The 27,930-nt window shown below is 40.7% G+C and overlaps 1 protein-coding gene across 12 annotated transcripts in view; it reads right to left on the minus strand.

Moving 5' to 3' along the window:
- Positions 1-27,930, minus strand: part of CRIM1 (cysteine rich transmembrane BMP regulator 1) — a 244,272-nt gene that overhangs the window by 125,509 nt on the left and 90,833 nt on the right. For 11 of the 12 annotated variants that reach the window (XM_064277210.1, XM_064277201.1, XM_064277209.1 and 8 more), the window contains 2 exons: positions 15,785-16,027; positions 14,624-14,744 (listed from right to left, as the gene is read on the minus strand). In XM_064277210.1, the coding sequence (XP_064133280.1) occupies positions 14,624-14,744; positions 15,785-16,027 (364 nt within the window). The remainder of the gene's footprint in view (positions 1-14,623; positions 14,745-15,784; positions 16,028-27,930) is intronic. The other variant, XM_064277211.1, reaches the window with a different exon arrangement.

Below are 27,930 nucleotides of genomic sequence, written 5' to 3' on the forward strand. Positions count from 1 at the left end.
TCATGATGATGATACATCAAATGATGGTGGGTGGGGACAGCCCTTGAGGTTCAATGTCCATGCTGTGGATTCTGCTTTCAAACTTTATTAAAAGTCTTATAAGACGTCAATTAAGTTTCTATTTGCCAGTCTGAGTCAGAAGGCCATGTATTTAGTGTCTGGCAGTGTCCATGACCACTCACAGCAAATTGTAAGCCACTGAGTGAGAGCCTCGCTTGATTCAGGACTGAAAGCAATATAAAGTAAGACATAATACGGGGTCAAACTCATGGTGAAACACAAACCGCATAAGGGACTTGTACAGGAAGTGCAGAGCTTACACATCTGAAGTGAATTACTGACAAATTAAACACTCTACTATGGGAGATAGTCCATCTCCAATGGGCATGGGCTTTACTTCTAGGAAAGAATATTTTCTTCAATCTGGGGATAGGTCCAATAATAACATGGGATTCCTACAATTATTTTGTTTTAAACAACATCAGAGTTTAATATAGATTCCGGCTTTTTTAGTTATGAGTTGACTTGCTCTTTTGGGCCAAAAATTACTGTGACAGAGGGTAACAGAAGAGATGTTCTTTTCTTAGTTGAGAAAGAAAAGCTTCAAATATACTTCCAAGTTTTTTTCCTGCATGTGTTTAAAAACAGAGCAAATGCTACCATGATAGCATGTCAATAGTCAGGAATGTTTTAAATTGCTGCTCTGCTAATGCATATTTTAGGTATTATATAATTTAATTTTATTTATCCCCACAAAGCAGCTGGATAAATTATCCAAATTAAAGGGAACAACCAAAAAAATGAACTGAATTAGAATAATCTTTCTGCTAAGAGACTAATCTTAAAAAACAAACAAACAAACAAGAAAACTTAAGTGCTATTTTCTTGGAGACAATATCTTGGAAACAGATGGTCATGACGATTACAAGGTTCTTCATTCATTTGTCAAAGTCCTTTTTGAAAATGCATATTCAGGGACAATTTCTACTGGGTAACTTGAGTAGGCACGATACAAGCAACTTAATTATGTAGCACAATGTTAAAAGCACACAGGTCTATAGTAAATATTATTTGATGATCTAAAGAACTTAACACTGTCTCGAAGAAGAAAAAAGGAAGTGTCCCCTGGCCCTTGAGTACGAACATGACAGTTTCCAGACATCATCAGGACATTCCTGGCTTTGACGGATTTATCTAGTTGGATTGAAACATCCCATGTTGATAGTCCCACCCCCTCTGTTGTATAATCCTTGTATAACCCTCCTACCTACCACTCCCACCCCTCAATATCCTCCTAAAGGCTTTGACCAGCAAAATTATAGGCTGGGGCTCTGAGGTGAGAGTTGAATGAGGAGCTATAGAAAGTTCAATCACCCAAACGTAAGTACTTCAGCAAACGGAATGCTAAGAAATGTTAAGACTGTTATTCTGAGATGACTGTGCAGAAGTGGACAGATGTTCTGGAAAAGAGGAATAAAAAATATACTGAGTTCTTGGTAAGAAGAGAACTGTATGCTTTGAGGCTACCATGGCACCAGGAGGGCTTCTTACAGATAATCAGGGAGGGAAAAGAAAAGTTATCACCAGTTATATGTGTGCTTATTTAGGTCCTTGATCTCTTGGTTTGAATTTGAGGCTAACATATTACATTACAGCTTTTCTTAAATTCACTTTTTTATTATTTGGTAGAAAGCCAGTCTACTATTTGATTCTTCTAAGTCAGATTACCATGTGTGTGTTTCCCTCTTACTACCCTCCAAAGGTGCAGAGGCTTTTTGAAATCAGCAATGGTGATACCTGTGAAGTGTTGAACTTCAAGCCGAGGCTACGTCTTGTTCGTCCATACCCCACAACGAGCCTGGTGCTCTCTATCTTCCCTAAGATTCTCAATGAGTACTTGCTATTCAACCAAGCATTTTCAAACCTGAACCTTCTTTTTACTCGCTTTAGCCATGTGGCTGTATTAATTTTTATTTAACTCCTGAGCTTCTGAAGCAAAAGGATACCCTGCCAGTATGTGTTAATTTCAGGCTGTGAATTTTGGAACCACGGAAACCTTCTTTTCTGAAAATTTACATTTCTCCACGAGAAACAGCGTCCTAGCAATCTACCAAGATTCTGTTATCATACAGCACCAACAAGATGAATTTTCTCAACACCACAAAGAAACCAAAATTAAGGACTGGGATCTAAGTATACTAGATTTTCAACTTGAAGTAGCTCTTTGTAAATATCTAGGCGGTATCCTGAAAGTAAAGGAAACTCACGTCCTTTATTCTGTTCATGGTCTGTATATGTGATGTATCTTCCAGACACAATAAGGTTGGTATCCTTCCTTTCATTTTATTTCCCTTCCTGGAGTGATAGCATTTGGAGCTGTTATAATACTAACAGGTCATGAGTGCGAAATTCGCTTATATCTACGGTTAATGTCTTATAGGAGAAAAATAAAACTGAGGCTCAAACAAGGAAAAAGGAATTTAATTTAGTAGTTTGTTTTATAAGAGACAAAAAATGGTCCAATCACAAAGTTAGGAACAGAGGACCTAAAACTCTTCTATGAATATAATGATATGTGTATGTTCAATTAAGTGTGAAATACAGAAACAAGGCAGTATGAATATGTAGGAGCTGGAAAAAGAGTGTGACAGGGAAGGCAGACAGAGTCGGGCCTCAGGGAGAGTGACATGTCAAGAGATGGGGAGAAACAAGTACATATATGGCGCCAGGAGCCTGCGAGCAGCCATGCTCAGGTTACGCAGCTCATGCAGGTGAGCACGCGGGGCAAAGACACATGCACAAACCACTTCGCCTCAGCACACACGCTAAGGCAGGTCTGACAGGCAGAGCAATTCCCATTCTGTTAGAAAGCAGGTTAACAGAGTAAATCCTAATCTTGAGGATTCAGTCTTTGACCAGGTATTTCGTGCTCCTGCTATAAGGGGCTAGCTATTTATAGATATAAAAATAGATAACTAGCAATAGTCAGCTAGCCACGGACCAAATAGGCAATCTATTTTACTGAATCGTCACCCAGTTTTTACAATCAATCTATACTAATTACTGTGGGTTAAGTTATTAGTCTACTGGTTTATTTTATTTTGCCTTTCCTAATTTTTTTTTTTTTTTAAGAAAGCTAACAAAAATAACCATAACTCTTTGCTGACTTCCCTTGGAGTTTTTTTTACTTCCTATCACTATGCAAACCATATATCTTTCCCATTATATTCTGAGTTCTGGAGTATTCTAAAATTTTTCTTCTACTTTCTTTCCCAGGAGCCTCCTGTCACCAGCCGCTTAGGCTCCTTCCCCTCTTCAGGGATTGAGAAATTCAGAGAACTTAAGAGGTAGAAGCTACATTTGAGTCCCTCCTTCTCCTTTCTTAGAGAAGAAAACAGACCCAGGTGAGATGAGAGGTTTGCCAAGTTCACCAGAAGTGGGCCTGGATTCCAGCACTCCCAGCATCTGGGCTTGTGCTCTCTCCGCACATAGCACCAGGCAATGCACACATGACTGTTCTTTAGCTGCCAAACGATTTACTCACATGTACACATTTGCCTACAGAAAAGGTAACAAGGGGAAGTGCTAGACATAGCAGGAGAAGGTGAGGTCTCTCAGATGGTGGGCCAGGAAAGGGCTGGTGGTGAGCAAACTCAAGGCCACAGCAGGATAGTGCAGCCGAGTGATTTGTGCTTGCAAGGCCTGCTCTGCCACTCAGCAGGCAGGACCTCCAGTTCTATGTGTTTCATCTATGAAACGGGAAAGTGAAAGAACCTTACGAACAAGATCTGTTCTTAAATCTGGCTTTAAGTCAAATTTGTAGGTAAGATGGAACAGGTACATGCGGTTCTTATTTAGTGGCAGTTAGTCAAATGTTTGTCTTAGTATATAGTACATATTTTACCTTTCTATGCATATAAAACACTTAAGAAACACTCCCAATTTGCACAATTTTTCTTGAGTGTCACAAAGTAGTGCGTGTGTTCGTTATTACAAACCAGTGTATTTAACTCAAATTTTTAATATAACAGGCTTTATAGCAATACGTTCTTAAGTAGGAGCTGTCTATAAGCTGGGCGTTTGTAACACATGGACTTCATGGATTGAACTCAATGATTCAAATTTACCAATATTTCCAGTGGAACTGTACTTAGAATCTAATGTGCTTAATAGAGGCTATTAAGTATTTTTGTAAAAACAGAAATCACACAATATTGTCAATATTTTAGCCAAAAGATAGTCTAGATTTTTTAATTACCTTGAAGCTAAGAAAAAAAAAAATTAGAGAATGTTTTTAAATCTTAATTAAAAAATAAAACAGCACAAAGGTTTGAGAGAAGGGGGAGAAGGGATGAGTAGGTGGAGTATAGGACAAATTTAGAGCAAGAAAATCATTCTGTATGAAACTACAATGGTGGATACAACATTACACATTTGTCAAAACCCATGGGACTGTACAACGCGAAGAGAGAACCCTAATGTAAACTAGGGACTTTGTTTTTGCTGTTGCCAAGTGCCATCAAGTAGGTTCCGACTCAGTGACCATAGGTACAACAGAACAAAACACTGCTCAGTCCTGTGTCATACTCACAATCATTGCTATGTTTCAGCCCACCGTTGCAGCCACTGTGTCAATCCATCTTGTTGAGGTCTTCCTCTTTTTCGCTGACCCTCTACTTTATCAAGCATGATGTCCTTCTCCAGGGATTGGTCCCTTCTGATAACATGTTCAAAGTATGTGAGAACAAGTCTCGTCATCTTTGCTTCTAAGCAGCATTCTGGCCATACTTCTTCCAAGACAGGTTTGTTCTTTTGGCAGTCCATGGTACATTCAATATTCTTCGCCACAACTAAAAGGCATCAAATTCTTCTTTGGTCTTCCTTATTCATTGCCCAGCTTTCAAAGACATGTGAGGCAATTAAAAATACCCATGACTTGCATCAGGCACACCTTAGTCCTCAAAGTGATATTTTTGCTTTTTAATACTTTAAAGAGGTCGTTTGCAGCAAACCTGCCCGAGGCAATGCATCATTTGATTTCTTGACTGCCTTAAACGGACACTGATTGTAGATCTAAGTACGATAAAATCTGTGACAACTTCAATATTTTCTCCATTTATCATGATGTTGCTTATTGGTCCAGTTGTGAGATTTTTGCTTTCTTTCCATTGAAGTGTAATCCATACTGAAGGCTATAGTCTTTGATCTTCATCAGTAGGTGCTTCAAGTCCTCTTTGCTTTCAGCAAGCATGGTTGTGTCATCTGTATATCAAAGGTTGTTAGTAAGTCTTCCTCCAATCCTGATGCCCCATTCTTCTTCATATAGTCCAACTTCTTGGATTATCTGCTCAGCATACAGACTGAATAAGTATGGTGAAAGGATACAACCCTGAGGCACACCTTTCCTGATTTTCAACCACGCAGTATACCCTCGTTCTGTTCCAATGACTGCCTCTTAGTCTATGTATAGGTTCCATATGAGCACAATTAGGTGCTCTGGAATTCCCATTTTTCACAACGTTATCCATAATTTGTTATGATCCACACAGTCGAATGCCCTTGCATAGTCAATAAAACACAGGTAAACATCTTTCTGGTATTTTCTGCTTTCAGCCTTGATCCGTCTGACATCAGCAATGATATCCCTTATTCCACATTCTCTTCTGAATCCAGCTTGAATTTCTGGCAGTTCCCTGTGATGTACTGCTGCAGTTGTTTTTGAATTGTTTTCAGCAAAATTTTACTTGTGTGTGTTATTAATGATATTGTTCGCCAATTTCTGCATCTGTTGGATCGCCTTTCTTTGGAATGGTCTCAAATATCGATCTGTTCTACCTGATTGGCCAGGCAACTGTCATCCAAATTTCTTGGCATAGATGAGTGAGTGATTCCAGCACTGCATCCATTTACTGAAACATCTCAATTTAGATTCCATCAATTCCTGAAGCTAGTTTTTTTGCCACTGCCTTCAGTGCAGCTTGGACTTTTTTCAATACCATCGGTTCCTGATCATATGCTAACTCCTGAATTGGCTGAATGTCGACCAATTCTTTTTGGTACAGTGACTCTGTGTATTTCTTCCATCTTTGGATGCTTCCTGAATTGTTCAATATTTTTCCCATAGAATCCTGCAGTGTTGTAACTTGAGGCTTGCATTTTTTTCTTCGGTTCTTTCAGCTTGAGAAATGCTAAGCGTGTTCTTCACCTTTTGGTTTTCTAACTCCAGGTCTTTGCACATTTCATTAGAATATTTTGTCTTCTGAAGGCATTCTTTGAAATATTCTGTTCAGCTCCTTTACTTCTTCATTCTCCTTTTGCTTTAGGTACTCTACATTTAAGAGCAAGTTTCAGAGTCTCTCCTGATATCCATTTTGATCTTTTCTTTCCTTCCTGTCTTTTTAATGACCTTTTGCTTTCTTCATGTATGATGTTCTTGATGTAATCCGCAACTCGTCTGCTCTTTGGTCATTAGTGTTCAATGTGTCAAATCTATTCTTGACATGGTCTCTAAATTCAAGTGGGATATACTCAAGGTCATACTTTGGCTCTCTTGGCCTTTAGTTAATAATAATGTTATTAATATTGGCTCATCAATTTTAACAACTGTACTACAGAAATGGAAGATGTTAATAACAGGAGAAACAATGTGTATGGGGGCACGTTGTTACTCTACACTTTCTCCACAATTTCTCTCTAAACTAAAAACTGCTCTAGAAAATAAAGCCTATTAGAAAAAGGAAAAAGAAAACAGGGTTTTTGGTATAGTGTCACACAAAACAAGAGATACGAATGTTTCAGGTACAGATTCTGGAAGAAAATCAGGCCCTTCAGTCAGAGAGAGGCTGGAGCCAGGACAAAGCTTGGGAACCTAGTGAGCTGCAATGTACACAACAGAGGATAAAACCTATTTTAAGGTTTTAAGCACTAGTAAACAATGACTTAATTTATTTCTGCCTCAAAATAAATGGTTTGGAATTTTCTCAACAACTTTTAAGAAATGCACATTTATACAGAGAAACTGAAAATGTGACATTTTATAACAATATGTTTGGGACAAATCTCATTAAAATGAATTTCAAATGAGTGACTGTCAGTAACATATTAAGTTCATTTACCTTAATAAAAATATGAAACCAGTTGCTTAAAAAATCAAAACGCCTAAGAGTACTAAAAAACTCATCTGACTTAAAGTGAAAAGTTAATAAGGTAGGGGTATTACTGCCTACATTTTTAACTAAATAATGTCTACTCTGTAAGCTTGTATCTGAAAGACTGGTGAAAAATTACAAAGGCTAAGTAAAGACTCTGTAAAACGAGGCACATGTATTGAAGAGGGCAAAGAGTTTAGAGAAAAGATTGTGGTCTAGGAACACTCTTCTTGAGAGCGAGCGCTGTTGGGCTCTCTGAGGTCTGGGCTGGCTGACATAGAACATGGGGCCCAGAGACATAACAGCTCAGGCTCGATCTACCCTCCAACCACATCAGTGGATCTATTCCTCTTGGCTGATATTCAACATCACAAAGGAGAATTTCTATGCAACAAGTTTCAAAGTTTTGTTTTGAAAACTGACCTGCTTTCATCAGGCAGATCTTATGACATCCAAAATAGCACTCTCTGTTGTGTGACGAGAGAAAACCTAGTCACAACATTCCTTAAAGAGAGGAGCTAAAAATAAGGGTCGGCTAAATGATGCTTAAAGCTGAGATGGTGCTCTGAGGCCACTAAATCATGTGTCTACTCCCAAGTGAAGTGCCTACTGTCAAGTGAAGAGCGAGGCAGAAAGGCAGCTGCTGAGGGAAGAGGGAGCTTAACTACAAGGCTGTCTAAATTACACCTGAGTACCCAGAGCCCCAGGGCCAGAAGGACATTGAGTCTTTAGAAGAGGGTCATGCAGCGGCAGTACTCCACCAACTTTCTGCAGTCAAAAAATGAAATCTAAAGGGCACAAATGTTTGGTTAAATGTATATAAAAATGGTCACAAATTCTTTGTAGCTCCTCCCATCAAGAGTCTCTCCCTCGCCCTTGTAATCAGGGCTGACCCTGTGACTTGCTTTGACCGAAAGATTGTGGCAGAAGCGATGTTGTGTACTTGCAGGCCTTGGTCTCTGTGATGTTCAAGATTGTGTCAACTTGGCTGGGCCATGATTCTTAATGTTTTGGCAGTCACAAAATGTTGTGATCACTTCCATGTTGAGATTTGATATGTGATCACCTCTCCAGCTGTGTGAGCCATTTCCTTGATATAAATCTCTCTCTGGAGAATCCAGCCTAACATAGTCTCTAAAGGCTTTGCTACTTCCTCTCTCACTTCTGTCATCCTATGAAGAAACCCAGGATGAAAGACCAGATGGGGAGAGAGATCCTAGCAGCCATGCCCACTGGGCTGCCATACATGTGAGTGAGGCCACCTTAGACCACCCAGCCCTAGCCAAGTGCCAGCTAACTACAGAAGAACCACCCAGTCAACTGATAGAATCATGAGAAATAATCAAACGTCGTTGTTTTAAGCTACTACTTTTGGGGGTGGCTTGCTACACAGCAACAAATAACCTAAACATACATGCATTTTGTTAATCTGTATTATGCTGATGTAAATAAATATGTTGGAAAAATACTCATATTCATGAATATATATTTCTTGGACTTAAAAACAACAACAAAACACTGTTACCAAAAAAGAAAGAGAACAGGGCTTTGAAGCAGAGAACCAGAGTTGAAGACTCTGACCTGCTCTCTCTCATACCCTGGAAGGTCTGTGAGTTTGTGCAAGTCACTTAATCTCTCAACCTCAGTTTTCATATCTATTCCCCATGGAGTTAGAGTTATGATAAAATGAGAACTAAAGTGAAAATGCTTTGTAAACAGCAAGGCACCTTGCACATTTAAGGCGTCATTTTTATTGTTATCTACGTGTTGTTTAAAGACTTTCTTATATTTCCTTCCCTACAAAGACATCATTTGGATCAATGAAACTGCCCTATACATTTCTCTATCGTAAATTTGCTATGCCTGGAGGAGGCATTTGTGTGCACACACGTATACACACACAAGGGACTTCTAGAGACCAAAAGGTGTTCATGATCCTATCACTGTGCAGTGTTTAGGGCTTTGGTAAGACCCGGAGCCACCAATTCTCACCCCTCATAATCCTCCTCTGAAATGTGTGATGAGCTGGCATACAGCTCAGATTCTGTCCTAGGGCCAACAGAAGAGACAAGGATGAAAAGAAATGGCAGGGTACCTGGAAACATAAACCAAGTTGAGGAAAGAAAGCTGATAATGGTTAGGAGAATAATATCACATTTAGGAATGACATCCAAATAGGATGAAATTCAGGAGAAAAGACACAAAAGAGGGGGAAGAGGAAGGAGAGGTCATTAAGAAAAAAACGAGATGTGACAAGGAAAGAAGAAAAAACCTATACTTAGAAGGGCCAGAGGCAGGTGGGAAAACCTGTACTCTTCAGTGGCTAGAGGTGGAAAAAGGCATCGATGCACGGTAAAAACAGCTAGAGAGTAGCGTCTGTCACTTGCAAGAGCTCAACTCGTGTTTGATGAATAAATAATGAATGAATGAGCTGAATGCATACAACCTATGGCCAGGGATCTAAATAGGGAAAGCAGTCTCACCAGGAATGGCATCTATTCAGATGGCCATGGAGAAGGGTGGAATTTATTTGTTACAATGGGCTGGGGGCGGGGGGGGGGGTAGTCCACAAACTCCCTTTCAAGCCTATGAAAGTATACTAAATCCTATTTCAAAAAAGGGGCGGGGGCTGTCGCTTTTACCTAAGATGTATCTCTACTGCTGATAACATAGAGAAACATTACCTTATTTTGTCCTAACTTAAAGGACTTTTCCCTCTAAATTCACCACATAACCAGCTTTGCTCTCAAATGGCTCTAAATTCTTAACAACGGTCTTTAAAAATATGCTACCCATTGCCTGTTGCCGTAGAGTCGATTCCAGCTCATACCTAGCAAAGGTCAAATGAGCATTATAGGCTTTTATATCTTCTAAAATGCTGTTCTTTATTCCTAAAATAATACTCTTAAAGAGGGAAGCTTTGACACAGCTCACACACAGGACTAAAGTTGTGTAGCTCTTTCTTTTAAAATACTATCACTATCACTACAGACTACGCTTTCTCCTTTTAATTTCCATTTTTACATGATTGTTTGGGTTTTCATTCTCTTGTCAAAGTATGACATATCTATCTATCATCCCACTAACGGATGGGAACCCACTTAATATGCTAAGCTTGGCTAAAGAGGACTAAGCCATAGTCTGCGCATATTCTCCATTCGCCAATTCGTTCAGTATTAATACACACACAGAATGAAAGAAAAGAAGTCACAACTCCTGACCTCTACAAATGCCCTGTAGTTGGTGAGATGAGACTTTTATGTAAGAGCTAAATAACAATGCAAGGAAGTAGATGGTTAACTGGCAACATGGAAAAGGATACGCTGGGAGTTCCTAGAGGATGGGCTAGGTGTTGTATGAAGCACAAACACCTCATGGAATTTAACTGGAACCCTGCAGGATGAACACTATAAAAAAGGTAGAAGGGAGAGATAAAGGCAAGGCATGCTATGTGAGGTGAGTGCTGTGCTTGGGTGGGGAGTTTATACAGGACTGAGGGGTCCTGGACCATAATGATGGGGGCTGGAGGAAAACTGTAAGGGTTTTAAAGTCAGACAAGGAATAATATTACCTCCCAGTGGCAGTAAGGTAGCAAGAAACTAAAAGTATTCATGTTATTTTTCTTGTCTTAAACATATAAATCATCACAAAAATAATCATAGCTAAGAGTGTGCCTGTTCATTCGCCCATTAATTCACTCATCGATAAATGTAGATTGACATTTTATATCAAGTCCCGTTTAGGTATAAAAAACCAGGGGCTGTTGAGTTGACTTTGACTCATGGCAACCCCATGTGCGTCAGAGTAAAACTGTGCTTCTTAGGGTTTTCAATGACTGATTTTTCAGGAGATCAGCAGGCCTTTATTCTGAGGAAGTTCTGGGTGGACTCAAACCACCAACCTTTTAGTTAGCAGCCAAGTGCATTAACTGTCTGCATCACCTAGGGACTCCAAAATACTCCCTGTCCTCAAGAATTAAACAGAATAGGAAAGACTGACCAAAAAATAAAAATTCACATGATTTGATTATGAAGAGTACTATGATAAAGAAATAAATGATTTCAATGTATTAGGAAAAATGCTGTGATAAAGAGATAAATGATTTCAACATATTATGAAAAGTGCTGTAATAAACGGGATGGCAGAGCTGCAGAGGAAGGACAGCTAGGTTATCCTTAGGGGCCAAAGACTGTGGACACTTGAATGAGAAGGAAATGTAGCGCTTGAAAGAGAGGTAGAAGCTGCTAAGGTGGATATGGAAAGGGAAGGCCATCAGCCAGAGCCCACTGTAAATGCAAAGGCACCGTGCATGAGCAGGCCCGGAGGGAGAGCGGGCCTCATCCCGAGGGAACAAAGGCTGCGTGTGGAGAAGTGGCAGGGGGAGAGTATGGGTCACTGACTGTCGCCAATACAGGAAACTAAAGAGCTGTGAGAATGTACCCCTTCTCTGCAAATAATTTACAGTGGAACTTGAATGACTTCCTTCTTCATGTTTTCAATTTTGTCATGAGAGGCACATTTAACTGACTGTTCTTCAGTTTTGGTGCCAAAGTAAAAAATTATGTCAATACAAGAGTAACCATCCTAATGCTTCTATTTACTAGACTCACAGAAGCTTGGACATAAAATGGAAGGTGTCTAGTTGAACTTCCTGTCCAATGTAACATTTCTTCCGAGCATTCCTGGCAGGTGGCCATCCAGGTGGAGAGAGCTCTACTCAGTTCTGGAGAGCTCGGTCTACCTCAGGAAGCAGCCCAATTCATTACTGACGTCATTAGTTGTGAGGAAGATCTTTCTTAAACTGAGATTAAATATATCTCCCTGTAGCTTCTACCCATTTCTATCCCCTAGAGTGACTAAAAAAATAGACTACTGTGTCTCCTACATGCACATGGTGCTACAGTACATTTGAAACAGTGAAATGAGAATTGTTCCTTTTTTTCATTGAAGAGCACATTCATTAACAACTGGCTTGTTGTTGTCGTTAGGTGCCGTTAAGTCAGTTCCGACTCATAGGGACCCTATGTACTACAGAATGAAACACTGCCCCATCTTCTGCCATGCTCACAATCATTGTTATGCTTGAGCTCACTGCTGCAGCCACTGTGTCAGTCCATCTTGTTGAGGGTCTTCCTCTTTTTCGCTCACCCTGTACTTTACCAAGCGTGATGTCCTTCTCCAGGGACTGATCCCTCCTGATAACATGTCCGAGGTATGTAAGACGTAGTCTCAACATCCTTGCTTCTAAGGAGCATTCTGGTTGTACTTCTTCCAAGACAGATTTGTAAGCTCTTTTGACAGTCCATAGTGTACTCAATATTTTTTGCCAACACCACAATTCAAAAGCATCGATTCTTCTTTGGTCTTCTTTATTTATTGTCAGCTTTCGCATGCATATGACAGGACTGAAAATACCACGGCTTGCGTCAGGTGCACCTTAGTCTTCAAGGTGACATCTTCACTTTTCAACACTTTAAAGAGGTCTTTCACAGCAGATTTGCGCAATGCGTCTCTTGATTTCTTGACTATTGCTTCCATGGGTGCTGATTGTGGATTCAAGTAAAACGAAATCCTTGACAACTTCAATTTTTTCTCCGTTTATCATGATTTTGCTTATTGGTCCAGTTGTAGGGATTTTTGTTTTGGTTGTTTTGATCAATTAGCTTCTCCAATATAATGTGCCAGCTCCCTTTTCATGAAGACCTTGAAGAGGCGTCTGTTACAGTTAGCAATGCTCCATTCTCCTCCTTAACAGATTAGGACCTAATACTTTGTATAATACTTCACCCCTTTCAAAGCACCTCCACATAAATTATCTCATTGTAATGTCATAAGAAGGCTGCTGCCACTGTTAGTATCTTTACAAGAAATCTTGTGTCTGTTTTTATGATACAGTGTAAAGTATAGGGAAGAAAATGTAAAATGAATCTGAGAGAATCAGGTTTCTGACAGGACAAAATCTATGGATGACAAAGACCTAATGCTTTGGTTTTTTTCTTAATGTTTCATATACATATATATATATATTTATTTATTTATTTTTTGGTAAAAATATACAAGCTATTGTTGTAAGCTATTCAGTCGATTCTGATTCACAGCAACCCTATAGGGCAAGCAGAACGGCCCCAGAAGGTTTTCAAGGCTGTAATCTTTACAGAAGCGGGTCACCAGACCTTTCTTCTGCAGAGCTGTGGTGGGTTTGAACTGTTGACGTTTCAGTTAGCAGTCGAGCACTTAACCACTGCACAATCAGGGCATCTTAAAAATACATACAACATTTGCCATTTCAACATTTTTTATATGCACAATTCAGTGACATTGATTACATTAATCATGTTGTACAACCATCAAGTGTATCCGGTGCCAAAAAAGTAACCACCAGAACAGATTCTGGATGTCTACTCTAATTATGGACAAATAACTGAGACTTAACTATGGACCACATACATTGCTATCTCACCAAATCATTTGTATAATCACAGATACTCACTTAACAAACACAGATGGTAAGTGCCTGGCATTGGTACCGGGGTTCAGGGAGAAGGAGAAGAAGTTAGAAATGGAGCTAAATAAGGGACGGTTTTAACTTCTGATGTTAAATGTAGAACAAAAGCTGAGAGAAATGAGGTAAATACAGTAAGAGGCTCTAGTCGAGGGCACAGGAGAAGACACTGACTCTGTGGGGCAAGGCATGAGGAAGACAGAGGGGAGTTCATGGCAGAGAAGAGGGGAGCCCACAGAGAGGGAAAACACGATGTAAACCTCATGACCCAAGTGCAGTCTTCCCCAAAGCAAAGTACAAAGCTCCAGCGACATGATGGTGCTATACAGGCTGTCAAGGACAGGACCCAGAGACCCTCTTATTCTGGAGAAAGTCCTACAGGGCTAAGTGGATGTCCTACTACTACAACTAAAATGACAGCAGCTTTTTTCCCCATAAAGCCAAAGAAAGATATCTTTGTTACTCCAGAAAACATTAAACAATTCAGACTCCTCTTTGCTTCAGAAAGTAATGGGTCTGGTAGGTATGTGATTCCAAACATCAAGGATCCCTGGGGAACACTTCTATTAAGCATGCGACCTTTCATCACACTGGACACACTGTTTAAGCAGCTATTAGCATTCACTACAGAGGCTCAAATGGCAGGTCTACTACTGACATATACTTCACTGCCTCCCTATATACACAGCGACATGTTTGCCTGCCTATTTCCCAGCCTTCAACAGTGCACAGACACCCCTACATGAAGAATCTATAAGGGTTAATGGCTTACCCTGAAGACATCTGGCTTTGATCCCAGGAAAGATACATGTAAATTCCAAGTAACGGTAACAGCTCAGTGATTTTGCCACAGAAACAGGAAGGTATTAGGTTTCCCATGGGAAGTCAAATTGCATGCTTGAAACTGTACCTTAATGATGATGCCAATATACAAGACAGAGGAGAGAACTTGATAAACTAATGAGCAACCAACCTTGTTGGCAGAGTACAGCACCCATCAGCTGTGAGTCTAACTTGAGTTTCGTAGCTATCCAGGGGGCACACGGCCTGCTGAACGGAGGGGCATTCCACAGTGCTGCAGTCCACGCTGAAAACTAGAATGGGGCAAACAGAGAGGCACCATTTACTATTACATTTACTCAAAGCATTCTGAGCCCTGAAATCAAACAGTGGCCCCGGATAAACTTCCAAAGCTCCCCTGCTTCCCAGAAACCCTGTCCTTGTATCCTTGTGCTGACATTTTTATTATAGTCAACACTACAGAACTGCAGCATGCCCCAAGTTTTCTGTGCAAGGAAATGCGGACGAAAGATGAGACATTTAAAAGTGACGATGAAGACACAGAGAGTTAAGCCAATGGTGGTTAAATGGACGGTGATATTCGGCCAGAGGTGTTTCTGATAGAGCAGTTCCACAGATGGACAAGGAATTGTTTTGCTTGAAGCACTGACCTAGCAGGAAACTTGCAAAAAGGAAATCACTACAGTCCAGATGTGTTCACAGACCATATCAGAAATGCTGCCACAAGAGCAAGGACGTTAGAAATACTATAAAGCAAGAAACAGCTGGGACACAACAACAAATCAAATGCTGGCAAAGAAGGTGAGTAAATAGTCAAAGATGACTAAGCACAAGCTATAAAGTAAAGGGGATGGATGATGGGGCTGAGTGTTTTATTATAAAATTTCTAGCATTTTGATGCATATATTTACATACATGAAAATAGCTGTTTCATGTATGGTGATTGTTTTTAAATGTAATACTTTAAAGTGATAGATACATCTGCAAATGAGGGCTGTGACCTTCTCTGGGGAATGAAGCAGGTAGCCATAGTACCATAAATTTCAAACCACCCTTCCCACCCCCATCAAGCATAATTTGAAGAGGGGAAAATAAAGAAGAAGAAAAGAGAAAAAGACACAGTTCCTCGCTGAAGGTGCTTATGTACCAGCGGATCATCGCTTTGGTTCTCCGGCCAGAAGTCAGGCTGCCATTAGCCCAAAATGGCAGACTTGCAATGTACTGACAAGAATGCTTATTTTCATGTGATGGAGAGGCAGGGGCAGCCAAGCAGGGGTCTGCTACCCCCTGGGATGCAAAGGAGCTAGGCTGCTGAGACAAAGCTCGCGCATACCTGGTTTGCACTCATAGAGGTCACAACACTCTCCCGGCTTCCCTGACGCTTTGGACACTAGTATGTTCAGGTATCCCTGCTGGCAGACTTTGCGCAGACAGCCCGCAGGGTCGCACACGCAGCGGCTGGGTAAGGGGCAGCACTCCCCGGGAGGAGCGTAACCCTCGATCAGAACGGAATCTTCAGGACAACGTGGAGAGAACTGGACTTCACAGCGGGCCTTGGAGCAATCTGGCTTCTCTTCTAAATGGGAGAGAAAGAATTTAGCACATGCCCAGGGGCAGTGTGGGGCACTCTGGTCAGAAGCACAGACAGTCCTGAAGGTCTATTTACTAACCAAAGAGGAGGACCGAGAAAGAAATTCAGAGAGAACCCTCAAGTTTAGTTTAGCCAACCATGAAAATCTCTCCCAGGTCTGCCCACGACACCAGAATGGTGAGTCTGCAGCTCCCTTCTCCTCCACTGTCCTACTCACTCCAGTTGGAAAACCAACTTCCAATGCAACGCTCAAAATAAAGAAAGGCAAAAGGGAGGTACATACACGCAATGGAGAATCTGAAAACTGAACTTAGTCACTGTAGACCTGAAAGATCTTCCGACTGGAAGGGTTTTAAAGGCTGTTTTTTGAAAGCACTGTGCATTTAAACACCAAAAAGGAGGCTCACAAAAAAAATTACGGTTGCCTCAGGGACAGGAGACAAGGTGCCTGATAAATAATGTGGAAGAGCTCTGCCTTCATGGGCTGTGTTTAGGTTAGAAGAACTTTTATTAAGAGTATACATTTCTATAAATGTGGCAACTCAGTAAGGTGGACAAAAGGCAAATTCTCGTGTAATTTCTCTAAAGGACATCTGATGTTTCCTATCATATAACAGAGATCCATCAAATGTACTTCCATCCCCTTTCTCTAGTGTCATCTACTCAAGACAGGTGACACCCAAAAGTTTTACGGCTGGAGAGTAAAACTCTAGGTTCTGGAGCAACAGTCCATAGCTCAGCTTCGTGGTTTAAGCTTTTAAAGAAGCCAACACCTTAAAAGCAATTTTATGAAACACTTTATGTACAAACTATCAAATGAGAAACCAATCTGCTCTGTAAACTTTAACTTAATGCACTAAAAAAAAAAAGAAGCCTACATCAACATAAGGTCCTTGAGGAAAAGACCAGAATAAACCAAAATTATGTAACTACAGCCCATGAACTTTGGGGGAGAGTCTGGGAAATGCTGGGTATAAATGATGCTGTGTAGTATTGGGGTACATTTACGTAAGCTCAATCTGTCCTTCCAAAAATAAAACCCAATCACAGAATTGAATAGCAGGGTTAGACCCAGGAGGTCACCTGGTAAGTCTCACTTTGTAAATGAAGAACCTGAGGCTCAAGATCTCAAGTGACTTGCATAAGGTCATTGGTAAAAAACAAAAGCAAGAATCCAGGCCTCCTCATTCCCAGTTCATTTTGCTCTCGATGTTACAAAAGTAGCTTGATTTCCAAAGCCAAGCCTGCTCCTCAGGTCATTTTCTGCCTTGAGTACAGTATCTTTCATTTCACGGGGCGTATTCCTTGCCTAACTACTTCTCGTCTAATTAAAACATAGTGTAAGAAATCCTTCATACTCATAACTTTAGTAAATTCATTCAAAAGAATTTTTTGAGCATCTGCTGTTCCAGCAGGTTGTGATCATCAGTAAAGAAAACAGAGTTTACGATGCAGTGGCGTTTACAATAATACAGTGACAGAAATAGATATTCTAAGTAAGTAAATTACATACAGTGTTTTTTTTTTTTTAAAGGATGGTAAGTACTACGGAAAAAAAAACAACAGAAGAGCGTAACGGGGGAAAAGGAGTACTTAGGAGAAGGAGGGTAGGAAGGGTACAGTTAAAATCTAATGAGATTAGACATCACTGAGAAGATGATGTTTGAACTAAAACTGGATGAAGGGGTAAGCCATGGAGATACCTGGGGGAAGAGTATCCCAAAAGGAGGACCAGCTACTGTGTGCCTGTGTGTCCCAGGGGGAGCAAGGAGGCCAGTGTGGATGGAGTGAAATGAGCGAGAGGAAGAACAGAACAGGTTAGAAGGGCACCAGGAGGCTTCATCATTTAGGGCCCCGAGGCCATTTTAGAGACTATAGCTTTGACTATGAAGGAAGTATGAGCTTTGACTGCATAGGAAGAAGGCGAATGATTCAGAAAAATGGGTCTCTTCTTGGAAGAGTGGGCTTTGGGAACCTGGGCAACAACAGGAAGGTGCAGGGCATCTGAGGAGAGGGGAGACTTGGGAGGAAGTTGCAAAGAAAGAATATGGAGGCTGACAGACACATACTACCACAGCTCGGTAGTCGGTGTGTTGGAGTTGGCCATGAGATGAGCAGGTCAGATTCTCATATACATGTCACCTTCCTTCTTATGACTGCCTCTAATACTCTAATTTGAATCTGATGTCACTTTACTGCACCTGCGCCTCAACTGGGGCAACATTCTACTGCAGGACTCTGCACTGGCTTTGAGCTACCATCCAACAAGAAGCTTAAGGCGCAGTGGACAGCCGCTGCTCTAGGAGCATACTTCATTAACAGGCAGGCTGTGTGTTAATGTCACAATAATGCCATGAGGTACGTTACTATTTGCGCCATTATACTGTCGATGAACTGAGGTTCAGACAGGTCAAGGTGCCCGAGGTTATACAGCTCATAAACAGTGAGGTGATGATGTGATGCTTGGTCCATCTGGTTCCAGCTATACTTCTCTAATAACATGTCTCCTGTCTTCAGAATCACCAGTCTATGTTTTAACTTTGTCCTTGCCCTTCTTTCCAGAGACCGTGAATGGTGCAGACGGTTAAGTGTTTGGCTACTAACCAAAAGGACGACAGTTCAAATCATCCAGAGGCACCTCGGAAGAAAAGCCTGGCAATCTACTTCCAGAAGATCACAGCCACTGAAAACCCTATAGAGCACAGTTCTACTCTGACACACATAGAGTCACCATGAGTTGGAATTGACTCAGTGGCAACTTAGTTTTCTGGTTTACCCTTCTTTCCACCTTAGTTGAATTCTCTGGGCTCTGCTGCTTCTCCTACCAGAACTGTGGTTTCTGTTCAATCTGTCCTGTCTTGTTGTGCCCCTGCTCCCTCTCACCCAGCCCTGTCTCACTGCATAACTCACGGGACCTCTACAGCATATATACCCTACACACGTTTGAACCAAATAAATAGAAGCTACCTCTAAGGGGGATCCCATGATCCCCAATGACCTGCCTTGAGAAGAAAACAACTTTAAGTAGGGAGGAATTCCACTCTCATGTCTCCATCAGTGTGGAAGAGAATGAATCCAAGACTGTGGAGAAGAGCAAATCCTGACTGTATGGGGCCTGATTAAACTGCAGTTTGTAAAGTACATTCAGTAGACTGCTTATCTGGCGAACACAAACACATTGTTTCATAATTAACAATAGCTCAATGACATTAATTGCAAAGAGCACTTAATTCCTACTCTTGTTAATTTGGTGTAATTAATTATTCTTTATCACATTCTATTACATTCTTACTCTGCGAAATATTTGGTATGTATAATGAGACTTTCCAAACATGCTTCAACAAAACATGTTTCCATTAAAATGCAAAATGTTATTCTGCTCCTTCTGTTTCCTTTTAACAGTTGCAACATTGTCACCCCTTGATGTGTGTTTTGCAGTCCAAGCCTCAAGAGATTTATTTATGAAAGGGCTGCTTTTGGTATACAGGTGGGACAAGACAGGCTACTGCAGACACAGTCTGAACCATGGCTAAGAGAATCAGTTTTAGAGCTTAAGGGATCTAAGACTGTCATATGTGCTTTCTCTTTAACCTGTTAATGACTCATAGCAACCCTACAGGACAGGGCAGAACTGCCCCACAGGGTTTCCAAAGAGCGACTGGATTCAACTGCTGATCTTTTGGTTAGGAGCCAAGCTCTTGACCACTGTGCTACAGGGCTTCTGTAATAAAATTAGTAGATTTTAAACCATCCTTGTGTTCTTAGAATGCTGTCATTGTTAGTTGCCCTCTAAGTGGATTCCGACTGTCATGGATTGAATTGTGTCCCCCCAAATATACCTGTCAACTTAGCTGGGCCATGATTCTCAGTATTGTGTAACTGTCCACCATTTTATGATCATCCATGATTTTACGTGATTTTCCCATATGTTGTAAATCCTATCACCATGATGTAATAAGATGGATTAGTGGCAATTACACTGATGATGTCCACCAGATTAGGTAGTGTCTTAAGCCAATCCCTTCTGAGATATAAAAGAGAGAAGTGAGCAGAGAGACATGGGAACCTCATACACTAAGAAAGCAGCACCGGGAGCAGAGTGTGTCCTTTGGACCTAAGGTTCCTGCGCTGAGATGCTCCCAAGCCAAGGGAAGACTGATGATAACAACCTTCCTCCAGAGCCAAGAGAGAGAAAAAGCCTTCCCCTGGAGCTGGCGCCCTGAATTCAGACTTCTAGCCTACTGGACTGTGAGAGAATAAAATTCTCTTTCTTAAAGCCATCTACTTGTGGTATTTCTGTTATAGCAGCACTAGATGACTAAGACGCCAACTCATGGGAACCCCATGTAGACAGTATATGTGCTCCAAGATTTTCAAAGCTAGACCTTTCAGAAGCAGATTGCCAGGCCTGTCTTCCAAGGTGTCTTGTGGTGGGTTTGAACCACTAACCTTCCAGCTAGTACTCGAGCACTTAATTGTTTGCGCCACCCTGCACCCATTCTTAGAATAAACCCTGTTTTTCCAAATTCTGCTGGATTTAACTTGTTAGCATTTAAAATTTTTTTAGTTTCTAAGATTGAGTAATATTAGCCTGTAGCTCTCTCTCTTTTTTTTTTTTTTTTTTGGTGATAGCTTCATCCAGTCTTAGTTCTAGAGCTACACTAACTTTTTCAGTGAGCTGTTTAGCATTCTAATTCTACCTCAGTTTAAATAACACAAGAATTATCTGTTCTTTGATGTTTTCATACAACCCATCTGTGAAACTATTTAACTCAATGCATTTTTTTAAAGGGGAAAGGAACAGATTTCTTTTATGGTTATTAGATTATCCAGGGGTTCTACTACTTTTAGAATCACCCTTAACCAAAAAAAAGAAAAAAAAAAGCCCTTTGCCACCAAGTCGATTCCAACTCATAACAACCCTATATGACCGAGTAGGACTGCTCCCATAGGGTTTCCAAGAAGTGGCTGGTGGACTTGAACTGCTGACGTTTTGGTTAGTAGCCTGAGCTCTTAACCACTGTGCCACCAGGGCTCCAGTATTACCCTTACTAACCTATATTTTAGTGAAAAGTACCTAATTCATCTAGACTTTCAAATTTATTTCAGGCTTTGTTGACCAAGCTTTCTTCTTTGTCCTTTATGTGTTTGTTTTCTAGTTCAAAGGCAGAGAGTGTAGGCTGTACAACTTTCTCCTTGGTTAATTTCTTGAATTTTGTCTCTGATTTTTTTTTGGCACATGCATATGCATGCATGTGTGTGTCCCCTTATGGCCAACTTTTAAATACATGGACATTTGAAAAGAACATGTATCCTCTGCTGATTGACACAAACTTTCATATATAAAGTCAGCTTCTTAATTACAATAGTCAGATCACCAATACTTCATATTTTTTTAATCTGATTTCCAAAAGGCATTTATAAAAATCTCCCATTATAAACCAATAATTTCTCATAATTCTAACAGTTCTTATTTTAGTTTTTGAAGGCTATGCTGTTAATTTCATGACTGGCAGGCCTAAGTCTCGCACCTATTATAATGACTTGGTAGATTGCAGAATGATGCTTTCAAAGAATTTAGATTCCTAAGATATATATCTTTCTTCTTAACCTGAAATTGTTAACATTCTTAGCTTTATTTTTTCTCTTCTTTCAAACGTCTGTTCATCTTTCCATAGATTATCTGGAACCCCTCCTGACCCAGCACCCTCCCTTTACCAACCAGACCTCAGTGTGCCACTATGGTTACCACAGCACCCAGAATTGTTCTCTGATCCCTTCTTCCCTCAGCCTGTTTCTTCCAGTAATTTTCATTTATTCATCTATGACTCCATGGTTTCCTTCTTCCAAGGTGAAATAAGGAGAAATCTATAGCTGCACCATGTATTTCTCATCTATCAGAAGGTTTTTCTGACATTACCTCTGAATTTCTAATTTTACCCATCTGAAAGGAAGTCTCTACTAACTCTGTGGTGTCTAACAAATCTATATATATATAATACTTAAGTTAATTAACAAGCTTTCTAGACTGGTTGCTCTGGTAACGCTTTGCAACTGGCATCATAAAAAAAAAAAAATACTGCCCCACATAGAGAAAGACTGAAGTGACATTATCACTTGTAACAAAAAGAAAAAGGTAATTAAGGGAAAATAAGCTGTTTTCAACATATTTAATAATCTTCCTTTAAAAGATTAGCCCTTAAAATACTGACAGGGTTACCCAGTATGAAGCGATTGTACAATAATTGGTAGAGAGTTTATACGAATTCTAGCTACTGAAACCTGTGTGACGACCTAGTCCCTTGGCTCTTAATATAGACCTTTTCCAGGTCCACATACAACAGGGCAAGTGCAATCATGAGTCACGGGTAGCAAATGCAATCAAGAGTTTTCTGCTTAAACACAGACTTAAACACAAAGGCAAAGAAAAAACTACTAGATGGGAATAGTAAAAACGATGATAAAGATTATATTGCTAGATTCTTATTATTTAATTTTTGTAGAGTCATACACATCTGACACAGGAGCCTTCTATCTCAAAATCACTTAAAATGGTCACTTAACAGCAGATACGCTGCATGCTTATTAATGAGAAACAAGCAGCATAAAACGGACTAGTAAAATTTAGATAATAATAATAATAAAGAATGCTGCCGTCCAATTGATCCTGACTTATGGCACCCTTGGGTGCCAGAGGAGAACTATGCCCCACAGGGTTTCCGATGGCTGAGTTTTTGGAAGCAGATTGCCAGATCTTGCCTCTGCATGTGGCACACGGCCATTCTGAGATAATCCCTGGGAGTTCCACATACTTAAAAAATAATTCAATATGTCTCCAATTTGGGTCAGATTTAATATTAGTATCACAGAATTTAGCAGGTAAAACATAAAGTAAAGAGAGGAAGAGCCTGGGATCACCGTCCTTCCTCACACCTCACTCTGCTATACCCTAAACTCCGAAGTCCCAGGATAGTGATGGCGTCAGCCTAGGAAACCACAGGGACCCTCAGTTGGTGTTACTGGGCGACAGATCTCCGTCCTTATGGGACCAGCTGAGGTGTACTTTATGAAGTCCTCTCCAATCCATCTTTCATTCGGTCATTGAACAAATATTGAGCAAATGACTTCATGTGCTAGGTGTGCTAGATGCAAGGTTTACGACAGGGAAGAAAACAAAGTCCTGTCTTCCTGGATTTACAATTCTGGGGGAGATACACCATGAACAGAGAGCTACACAGCTTAAGATGGGGGTGATAAATGCTTTGACGCAGAATCAGGAATACAGATGCAGCGCATTACCGGGAGGGCACAGGAAGGCCCTCTGAGGACATGGCATCTGAACAGAGATCTGAATGAAATAAAGGAGGGAGCCATGCAAATAACAGGGCATGTGTGCTCCAGGCACAAGGAACAGCAAGAATAAAGGATCTAAAGCAAGAATGAGCCTACTTGCCACAATGAAAAATATAACTGACAGTTATTGAAAAGAAATATAAACTGAAATAGTTAACAGTTAAATATCAGCAAGGACTTATAACAAATATTTTGACATATAATAATGTTTCTTGTTAAGGATTCAATTATCAAGGTCATGCCACAGAACTGAAAGAAACGTCTAACAGAGCACCTTCTCTGGGTGAGGACTACGCCTCCACACACCCTCACACACCTCCGTACTCCTGTGCAAAGGGAGTACCATTTTCATTTCTGCTTGACAGATGAGTAGACAAACATGGAGAGGCTAAAAAACTTGACCAAGGATACAAAGCAAGTGGCAGAGCCTCCCAAATCCATAATCTTTTCACCAGTACTCAATGCTGAAAGCCAAAGCAACTTCAACTTTCCTCATCAGTTTTCCTGGTATTTGTATGTTTAGTCAATGGCTCCATTTTTGCTCAAATACAGAGTACAAAATTAATTTGCAAAGACGAAGAGGTCCAAGATCTTTGATGTGTCCTCGTCACTCCCTGGTTGGCCATCCTCTCTATTTTATTTGCTCACTGGCCCAGAGACATCACGTGAAAAACGAAGGAGCTTCTTGTATTCTGCATTATTTTGTTCTGAAAATTTCTATTACAAATGCAATATGTATGTCATCTCTACAGTTTTAAATTTAGAGGCTGACTCCTTTAAAGTTACACTGTGGATTCTTTTCATTCACATTCCATGATTTTATCATAACCTTTTTTGGCAAGCTTCACAGTGAGGACTTGTTCCGCACAATTATAACCCCGAGGGGAAAAAATTAGGCTTGTTGATACAATCCCAGAAATACTTCATATTTCAGCTCGTTCAGAAATACCAGCTGTACTTTCCCAGCACTTTCTCTGACTCTGAATTTAGGATTTAACAGCATAGGAATTTATGGAGAGCCTTTTTTTTAGTGACTTGTGAAAGATGCCATACTTAAATTGTTTTTAATTTGTAACACGGTGAAATATAAATTAGCCAACTACAAAGAACAAAAAATTAGATGATCTGCAAGGCTGAGATATGAGCTACCTTAACTCAGTGGCTTTCAACCCTGGCTACATTTTAGAATCACTTAAAAAGTTTTTAAAAATACCACTGTCTGGGTCCTACCTCAAACCAATTATGATCGGAATTTCGGGGGAAAGAGCCTGGGAATTAGTATTTCCTTTGAAAGCTCCCTGGGAGATTCTATTGTGCAATTAGGGCTGAGAATCACTGCCTTACTCCTCCAAGCAAACGGAGAATCTTTCTAATGAAGTTCCCTATTGACAGTGGAGCTTCGCCAAAGGCATGTTCAAACAACCCGGTGAACAGCGGCTGGCCAAGTGCCAATGAGGCAAGGAGCCCTTCGGCTGTCTGCCTGCCACCAAGTGGTCCCGGCTCTATGCTGAGCCCTGTGGTACCTCTAGTCATCTGTGGGCCATGCACCTTTTCTACACAGGATGGGACCGAATCAGATTGATACAGATGCTGTAGGTCAGAGCTCTGCTGCTCAAAACGTGGCCCCTGGGCCAGCATCATCAGCGTCACCCGGGAGCTTGACAGAATTGCAAGCTTAGATGTAGATCCTCTGCTGCACCTACTGAGTCAGAATCAGCATTTTAGCAAGATTCTCGGATACACATTCGAGTTTGAAAATCACTCTACAGGAGTCTCAAACAGTGGTCCCAGCAACAGCATCCCCTGAGAACCTGTTAGAAATTCCAATTCTCAGGCCCCACCCTAGACCTGAGAAACCCCAGGGGTGAGGCCCAGCAGACCTGGCTTTACTTAGCGCTCCAGGTGATTCTGATCCATGCTGCATTTTGAGAACTACAGTGCTACAATAACGACTCTCAACCCTGGCTGTACATGAGAATCCCTCAAGGAGTGTGAAAAACCCAGAGCCAGGGCATGCTCCTGACCAGGAATTAAATCAGAGTTGCTGGAAGTGAAACCTAGGCATTAGTATTTAAAATTTCTCAGGTGACCCAATGTGCAATCAAGCTTGATCCACTGCTCTACCTGCTTCTCCTTCCACCTCTTCCACACTCCCTGGGGATTCAAGGCTGCTTTCATTCTTAGGAAATCTGAGCCAGATAGGCCTCCCTGGAATCTTCCTTGAAGAGGCCAAAGCTTCTTGGGAAGACGGAAGGAAGCTGAGAGAGGTTTCCAGGATCCGCCCCTGGTGGTGGGTGCTGGGGCGGAGGCAGTAGGGAGTAGGGGAGCCAGATCCCAAACGGGACTTATATGAACCCTATTGAATTTTAAAGCATATTTGATGAATGTTTACTAGAATTTTAAGTCCAGAGACATTTTCATTTCATCATCTGTTAATTCACACCAGGAAAAAAAAACATTCAAGTTGCTCACAGAGGGCTCTGCTATCCAAATAAATACATTTATATAATTACACACAATAACCAGTTTTCAAAACTTAAGTATGAGTTTATAAAAAGAAAATCTGGCAGTAATATAAGGCAAAAGGCTGGTTTTTAGATAAATGTGCATAGAGCTGAGGATTGTTCAAAAAGATTAACTTTACCTAATAAACTACCATTTTCTCTAATACCTTGTCCGTATTTGCCATAAAAACAAGCCCACAAAAAAGGAATCAGAATTATTAAAGAATGGGACAGATGACTAATGAGGGAAAACTTAATGAACTAAATGAATACAGTCAGCTCAGCAATATCTTAAGAAGAATTTTCATAACCGCTCAGAAACGAAGTAGAGGCAGGCATAAACACCAGAAATACAGAATTCCTCAGGGCGGTGTTTAACAGACGACAGTATCCTTCTTCCTACAACACAAACAAAGCCTCTATCTTGCCGCCTGGGCTCTGTGACTTCGGGCGGGTTGCATTCCATGCTTCAGTTTTCCCTCCACTGAGGAAGGGATGCTGCGACTTGGCTCTTCCTTTGTGTAACGCTATTGATTTAAATAATAGATTACGAAGAAGAGAGAATGAAGGCCTGGGTGGCTCCTGGTCTGTTAAATGAGGGGCCCCCAAATGTGGATGCTGTCAAAGAAGGTACTGCAGCCAGAAGCTCTATCAGCCCGTCTTCCTAAGCAGTCAGATTCCAGAGGCCCACAGCCTCTGCTCCTCACAGGTGGCCAACAAGTGCTTGCTGGATTAAAGGAGGAACCACTCATTTCCTTTTAAAGCTCCAGTATTTGTCAATACTCTAGAGTTTTATTACTGTAGTAGAAAATGTGATCTTATATGATTTTAAAAGACAAGGCACAATAAACCAAGGGTATTATCGATAATGTTGTCAATAAATTCATGAGTCCCAGGAGTGGTATGTGGATTTAAAGGTCCGAAGAAAAATACCAAGAATATTATGTGCTGATTTGAGGTCTTCAGAGATTCCAGAAAGTAACAATATTTGTGATTAAAATAACGTATCAGGAATAAAGACGAGGTGCTGGGCAGCATGACTAAAGGACAGGTAGAAAGCATGGCAAGCAGAACACACTGCTGCTATTCTGTCTTCGCTGAAGACAGCTGTAGCAACAGCAAACAAAGACTATCAGAGCAGGCTACATTCTACTGGTAGATCTCATGAAGGTTTGCACGTTCTGAAAAAAACCCATGTGGCTAAAAAGACAGAAATAGATTTCCCAAAAAATATTTTGGACCTTTCCTTTTTCTTCTACCTTCCTTCCTGGTTTTTTCATTGACAATAACCTACTTGTTTGTATGCCGTGTCATTTAACAGAGGTTACTTTTTATCTTTTTTTATATGGAAGTCAGATAGCCTAGTAATTTACTACAATGGTTTTAGCGCCAGAAAGAACTATGTTCAAATCCTGGCTCTTCTACACTGGCTGTGTCACCTTAGGCAAGTTTCTTGGCCTCTCTGAGCCACAGGTTCTTCAGAGTTATTAAAAGGGTTAAGTGAGATAATATATGTTGCAAATTGTCCCAGGCCTGGCACACTGAAGTATTCAACAGACTGTAACTCTTCTCGTCATCAATTACCAAAGACTAGGCTTTAAGTCAGAACTCAGTGTCCCTGAGACTTACTATCCCTGTGTGATCTTAGGCGAGTCACCTAACTTCATGGAGCCTCAGTTTACACATGTGTTATGGCATTCTTAGGCCCTTATGTCAGTTCACTTCAGTTTCATCCCATTTTGTTTTTAATCTACTGCCTAATATAATGCCCCCAGCACAGACATGATGGATAAATGTTTTCTATTATCGATGAAACCCAGAACCAAACCCTGTGTCGTCGAGTCGATTCCAACTCATAGCAACCCTAAGGTAGAGCTAATTATGAAACATACACACGATATATACCTCCCCCACACATACACCTTAGCATGCAAAACTTTCACGCAGCTGCTGTTTCTCTGTCCACTTCCATTACTTTATTAAGTCTTTTTTATTTTTTTACAAGTTACTTTTTGAGAGAACAGTCTCCAC

This window comes from Loxodonta africana, chromosome 26 (genome assembly GCF_030014295.1).
Source record: "Loxodonta africana isolate mLoxAfr1 chromosome 26, mLoxAfr1.hap2, whole genome shotgun sequence".
Classification (NCBI taxonomy): Eukaryota; Metazoa; Chordata; class Mammalia; order Proboscidea; family Elephantidae; genus Loxodonta; species Loxodonta africana.